The sequence below is a fragment of the Haematobia irritans genome, chromosome 2, assembly GCF_050003625.1.
Source record: "Haematobia irritans isolate KBUSLIRL chromosome 2, ASM5000362v1, whole genome shotgun sequence".
NCBI classification, from domain to species: Eukaryota; Metazoa; Arthropoda; class Insecta; order Diptera; family Muscidae; genus Haematobia; species Haematobia irritans.
The window spans coordinates 25,584,697-25,591,573 of NC_134398.1; the positions used below are offsets into that span (position 1 = coordinate 25,584,697).

The following is a 6,877-nucleotide window of genomic DNA, read 5'->3' on the forward strand; positions in this document are numbered from 1 at the left end:
TTTTGACACTAATGGCAACCGTGCCTGTGGTATTTGCAATAACGTGTTGCTCCCTGAACAATCAGTTGGATTCACAAGAAGTATATAATCGGGTCTATTCAACGGTTAAAAACTAGAAGTGGCTATACGTAATAGGTATTTTTAGTTTATGTGGTATCAAAATGAACTGAATAGTCTAAGTGAGCCTGAACAAAAAATTAAGTTGCCCCTTAAACCTAACCTAAAGTCTTAAATTTTATTTATCTAATACAAATCTCTTTTTCTGCTGACACATTCGGGTATATGGACAAATTAAAAAAAAAAACAGTCCTTTCTGCAATACGAAAACAAAAACAAAGACCTATAGCAGGAAAAGGCGAATGGGGGTTGTTTCAATTAAAATTCTATATCATTCCAAGGCTCCAGAAAATCTATAACATTCTAAATTCTCTGTAGATCACATTACGCTAAATATCTCATCCTAATGATACTCTAAACGTGCTCTAGGTTTTCCCTTATCATCCACAAAGAATACCACAACTTTATGGGATTTTTTTACTGTAGACAAATCCAACGATGATGAAGATTCCTTTGTTGTGCTTATTGTTGTAGTTGTTGTTGTTGTCGACGTAGTCATCATGGTACTTGAAGTTGTTGGATTGGTACTGGTATTGGTTAAGGAGGAATTATGACCAGTATGACCGGACGTTGTCAGAGATGCTATTGCTATCGTTGTTTTATTCGTTTTATTATCAACATTTAATGTTGTTGGCTCTTCTACTACTGATTTAGGATTTTGTATCGTTGTTGCCACTGACACAGATTTTATAGGTAAACCTGCTACTTTGTTGGGATCTTTTGCTGCTGTCACCGATGCTTGGGTCATAACAGCTTTTCCAGACATTTCGTTGTCTCTTTTGATATCCGTTTTCTTATCCAATTTCTTATTTTCTAATATCCTTTTGGTCATAACATCTTTGCGTTTGGCAACCAAAGGTTCATTATGTCCAGTATCTTTACGTATAATGGGTTTCATTTCCGGTTTGGGTGTTTGTGGTTTTGGTATAGGCGGTAATTCGGGTAAATCACATTTGGTCTTTAGATATCGATAGACAGTGAGTACCCTTTCCACCAGACGATTGATGTATTTATTAGTGGTTCGATCAACAATGGAGGGAGCTTTAATGCAATCATTTCCACCAAATTCGCAGACCTTAAAGAAAATATAGAAAAATATTTTTTTGTTTTGTTTTAAAATTTAATGAGAGGCTTTAAATATTTGTTTGTTTACCCTATAATGCTGCAATATGCCATCTGTTGGTGGGACATTTAGTGAACCCTTACCGGGAGCATATTCCCAAACAAAATGATTGCCAGCCTCAACAACAGCTTCAGGGCGACAGATATATTTCGAGCGTTGCTTTTGTGGATGTAGTTTAAAACGCCTGGAAGAAAACAAGATCAAAGAAAGTTAGAAAGACTAATGAAAAACTAAAATCTCATACACTGAAAAAATAATTAAGTGATATTAAAGATTATGCAAAATAAATTTTTGGATGCGAAATTTAACAAGTATATACGGCCGTAAGTTCGGCCAGGCCGAATCTTATGTACCCTCCACCATGGATTGCATAGAAACTTCTATGAAAGACTGTCATCCACAATCGAATTACTTAGGTAGGTGGTATCTTAAAGATTCTTAACATCGTTTTCTGAATTGTGAGTTAGGCCATACTTGGGACATATGTATTAGACAAAAAAGGTATGTATAGGTAAGTCTACAAATAATTACGAATCAATATGGACTTTTGCACGGTACATAGAAAGCCAGAATTGAAATATGGGGTCGCTTATATGGGGGCTATATGCAATTATGAACTTGATATAGACCAATTTTTGTGTGATTGGGGATCGATTTATTTGAGGGCTCCATATATATAAAATAGACCGATATGGACCTAGTTAGACATAGTATTTAACGGCCATATACTAGCACAATGTACCAAATTTCAACTGACTCGAATAAAATTTGCTCCTCCAAGAGGCTCCAAAACCAATTTTCGGGATCAGTTTATATGGGGACTATAAATGATTATGCACTGATATGGACCACTTTTGGTATGGTTGTTAAATATCATATACTAACACCACGTACCTGATTTCAACCAGCTCGGGTGAATTTTGCTTTTCCAAAAGGCATGGGAGGTTAAATCTGGGGATCGGTTTATATGGGGGCTATATATAATTATGGACTGATATGAACCAATTCCTGCATGGTTATTGGATACCATATACTAATATCACGTACCAAATTTCTACCGAATCGGATGAATTTTGTTCTTCCAAGGGGCTCCGGAGGTCAAATCTGGGGATCGGTTTATATGGGGCCTATTCATAATTATGGACCGATTTCGACCAATTTTTGCATGGGTGTTTGAGGCCATATATTAACACCACGTACCAAATTTCAACTGAATCAGATGAATTTTGGTCTTCCAAGAGGCTTCGGAGGTCAAATCTGGTGATCGGTTTAAATATATGGGGGCTATATATAATTATGGACCGATGTGCATGGTCATTAGAGACCATATACTAACATATACATGGTCATTAGAGACCATATACTAACATCATATACCAAATTTCAGCCGGATCGGATGAAATTTGCTTCTCTTAGAGGCTCCGCAAGCCAAATCTGGGGATTGGTTTATATGGGGGCTATATATAATTATGGACCGATGTGGACCAATTTTTGCATGGTCATTAGAGACCATATACTAACACTATATATACCAAATTTCAGCCGGCTCGTGTGAAATTTGCTTCTCTTAGAGGCTCCGCAAGCCAAATCGGGTTATCGGTTTATATGGGGGCTATATATAATTATGAACCGATGTGGACCAATTTTTGCACGGTCATTAGATACCATATACTAACACCATGTACCAAATTTCAGACGGATCAGATAAAATTTGCTTCTCTTAGAGCAATCGCAAGCCAAATGTGGGGGTCCGTTTATATGGGGGCTATACGTAAAAGTGGACCGATAAGGCCCATTTGCAATACCATCCGACCTACATCAATAACAACTACTTGTGCCAAGTTTCAAGTCGATAGCTTATTCCGTTCGGATGTTAGCGAGATTTCAACAGACGGACGGATGGATGAACATCTCAGATCGACTCAGAATTTCACCACGACCCAGAATATATAAACTTTATGGGGTCTTAGAGCAATATTTCGATGTGTTACAAACGAAATGACAAAGTTTATATACCCCCATCCTATGGTGGAGGGTATAAAAAGTATTAAGGACAAATTTCTTTAAAATAATGAAATTCAATCAAAATTTTTTTTTCAGTAAATATAGGACACACATTTTCTAAATTTGCGTCCCTACGTTAAATTCGCATGTCTTTGAACTAAGTCTAATTTTCCTTCAAGTAAAGAAACACATTTTTGATTTAAAGAAATTATCCTTAAATTAACTGAAATATTGAAACCTTAGATTTAAGATAAAAACGCTTCAAATATAGGCTAAGACTTATTTTGAGGATTTAGCGTCTTTGGTTTAAAGTTTTTTTGGAATTAAGAAAACATTTTATTACTTTGAAGCATCCGTTATAATTTAAATTTTTAAACTGGCATATATTCGTACGCGAGTACCTTTATTAATAAACCTCGAAAAGAGAATGACAATTTCGTAAATGAGATATGTATCCTAATTTTAATTTTATTGTTCCTTTGACAAAAATTTTATTGCTTTAGAAAATTTTGTCAAAAATTTATTTCTATAGAAAATTTTATTTCTATAGAAAATTTTGTCAGAATTTTATACCAATAGAAAATTTTGTCAGAATTTTATTTCTATAGAAAATTTTGCCAAATTTTATTTCTATATAAAATTTTGGCAAAATTTTATTTCTATAGAAATGTTTGTCAAAATTTTATTTCTATAGAAAATTGTGTCAAAATTTTATTTCTATGGATAATTTTATCAAAAGACTTCTATATAAAATTTTGTCAAAATTTTATTTCTATAGAAAATTTTGTTAATTTTTTTATAGAAAAATTTGTTAAAATTTTATTTCTATAGAAAATTTTGTTAAAATTTTATTTCAAAATGCTAATTCTATAGAAAATTTTCTTAAAATTTTATTTCTATATAAAATTTTGTCAAACTTTTTTTCTGTACAAAATTTTGTCAAACTTTATTTCTATACAAAATTTTGTTAAAATTTTATTTTTATAGAAAATTTTGTTAAAATTTTCTATATAAAGGGTGATACGGTCAAAATTTGGTCAATATGAACTTGACGTATTTCTTTCAATTTTGCATTTAAAAAAACTTCAACACCCCTCATTTTGAAGGTGTGTGTGTTTAGAATGTTGCTCCTATTTTGAGTTTGGAATTCACTCTTCAGTTGTCAAAATGTCGTCCAAGCAAGAAGAGCAGCGTATCAAAATTTTGCTCGCGCATCGCGAAAATCCGAGCTACTCGCTCGCAAAGCTGGCCAAATCGCTAAAAGTTACCAAATCAACCGTTACAAATGTAATTAAAGTGTTTGGAGAACATTTGTCGACAGCCAGGAAGTCTGGATCGGGGGGAATTCGAAAACTGGAAGCCGCTGAGACGACAAAGAGAGTTGCCGGTAGTTTCAAGCGAAACCCTAACCTCTCTCTCTCTCCGAGATGCCGCAAATAAGCTGGGTGTATCGTCTACAACCGTGCATCGAGCCAAAAAACGAGCCGGACTATCGACTTACAAGAAGGTAGTGACTCCATATCGCGATGATAAACAAAATACGACGGCCAAAGCTCGATCCCGGAGGCTGTACACGACGATGCTGACGAAGTTTGACTGTGTGGTAATGGACGACGAAACCTACGTCAAAGCCGACTACAAGCAGCTTCCGGGACAGGAGTTTTATACGGCAAAAGGAAGGGGAAAGGTAGCAGATATTTTCAAGCACATAAAACTGTCAAAGTTCGCAAAGACATATCTGGTTTGACAAGCCATCTGTGCCTGTGGCTTGAAAAGCAGCATTTTCATAGCTTCCGGGACTGTCAACCAAGAAATTTACGTGAAAGAGTGTTTGAATAAACGTCTGCTGCCTTTCCTGAAGAAACACGGTTGTTCCGTACTGTTTTGGCCGGATTTGGCAGCCATTACGGTAAAAAGGCCATGGAGTGGTACGCCGCCAACAACGTGCAGGTGGTTCCCAAGAACAAGAACCCTCCCAACACGCCAGAGCTCCGCCCAATTGAGAAATACTGAGCTATTGTCAAGCGGAACCTAAAGAAGACCAAAAAAACTGCTAAGGACGAGCAGCAGTTCAAGGCAAACTGGCTTTCTGCGGCGAAGAAGGTGGACAAGGTGGCTGTACAAAATCTGATGGCAGGTGTCAAGCGTGAGGCCCGGCAATTCGGATTTGGAAAAGCGACTGAATAATAACTGAATATTTTTCCTGAATTTTATACTAATTGAACTTGAAAAACAAATTTAATTTGATTTTTTAAATAAACGATTTCACCGATTTTTTTCCCTTGACCAAATTTTGACCGTATCACCCTTTATAGAAAATAGTGTCAACATTTGATTTCCTTGGAGGAAACTATGTCTTTTATTCAGAATTTTAAACCAATAGAAAATTTTGTCAAAATTTTATTTCTATAGAAAATTTTGTCAAAATATTATTTCTATAGAAAATTTTGTCAAAATTTTATTTCTATAGAAAATTTTGTCAAAATCTTATTTCTATAGAAAATTTTGTCAAAATTTTATTTCTATAGAAAATATTGTCAAAATTTTATTTTTATAGAAAATTTTGTCAAAATTTTATTTCTATGGAAAACTTTGACAAAAATTTTATTGATCTAGAAAATTTTGTTAAAATTTTATTTCTTTAGAACATTTTGTCAAAATTGTATTTCAATAGAAAATTCTGTCAAAATTTTATTGCTTTAGAAAATTTTGTCAAAAATTTATTTCTATAGAAAATTTTGTCGGAATTTTATACCAATAGAAAATTTTGTCAGAATTTTATTTCTATAAAAAATTTTGCCAAATTTTATTTCTATAGAAAATTTTGCCAAATTTTATTTCTATATAAAATTTTGTCAAAAATTTATTTCTATAGAAAATTGTATCAAAATTTTATTTCTATAGAAAATTTTGTCAGAATTTTATACCAAATTTGCCAAATTTTATTTCTATATAAAATTTTGGCAAAATGTTATTTCTATATAAAATTTTGTCAAAATTTTATTTCTATATACAATTTTGTCAAAATTTAATTTCTATATAAAATTTTGTCAAAATTTTATTTCTATAGAAAATTATGTCAACATTTTATTTCTATAGAAAATTATGTCAAAATTTTATTTCTACATAAAATTTCGTCATATTTTATTTCTATAGAAAATTTTGTTAAATTTTTTTATAGAAAATTGTGTTAAAATTTTATTTCTATTAAAAATATTGTAAAAATTTTAATTCTAAAAAAATTTTGTCAAAATAATATTTCTATGGAAAATGTTGTAAAAATTTAATTTTTATAGACAATTTTGTTAAAATTTTATTTCTGTAGAAAATTTTGTTTCTATAGAACATTTTGTCAACATTTGATTTCCTGGGAGGAAACTATGTCTATTATTATTCCTATTATATATAAAGCACTCAAATATATGAGAGATTTGAACATTTTCATTGAATATATATATATATATATATATATATATATATATATATATATATATATATATATATATATATATATATATATATATATATATATATATATATATATATATATATATATATATATATATATATTATATATATATATATATATATATATATATATATATATATATATATATATATATATATATGTGT

At 31.7% G+C, this 6,877-nt stretch overlaps 1 protein-coding gene across 1 annotated transcript in view; it reads right to left on the reverse strand.

Annotated features, from left to right (window-relative positions):
* Positions 1-349: 349 nt before the first annotated feature.
* LOC142224498 (uncharacterized) overlaps positions 350-6,877 on the reverse strand; it is a 29,619-nt gene continuing 23,091 nt past the window's right edge. Inside the window, exons 6-7 of the mRNA XM_075294276.1 lie at positions 1,271-1,424; positions 350-1,192 (exon numbers count right to left, since the gene is read on the reverse strand). Of these exons, the coding sequence (XP_075150391.1) occupies positions 461-1,192; positions 1,271-1,424 (886 nt within the window). The 3' untranslated portion in view covers positions 350-460. The remainder of the gene's footprint in view (positions 1,193-1,270; positions 1,425-6,877) is intronic.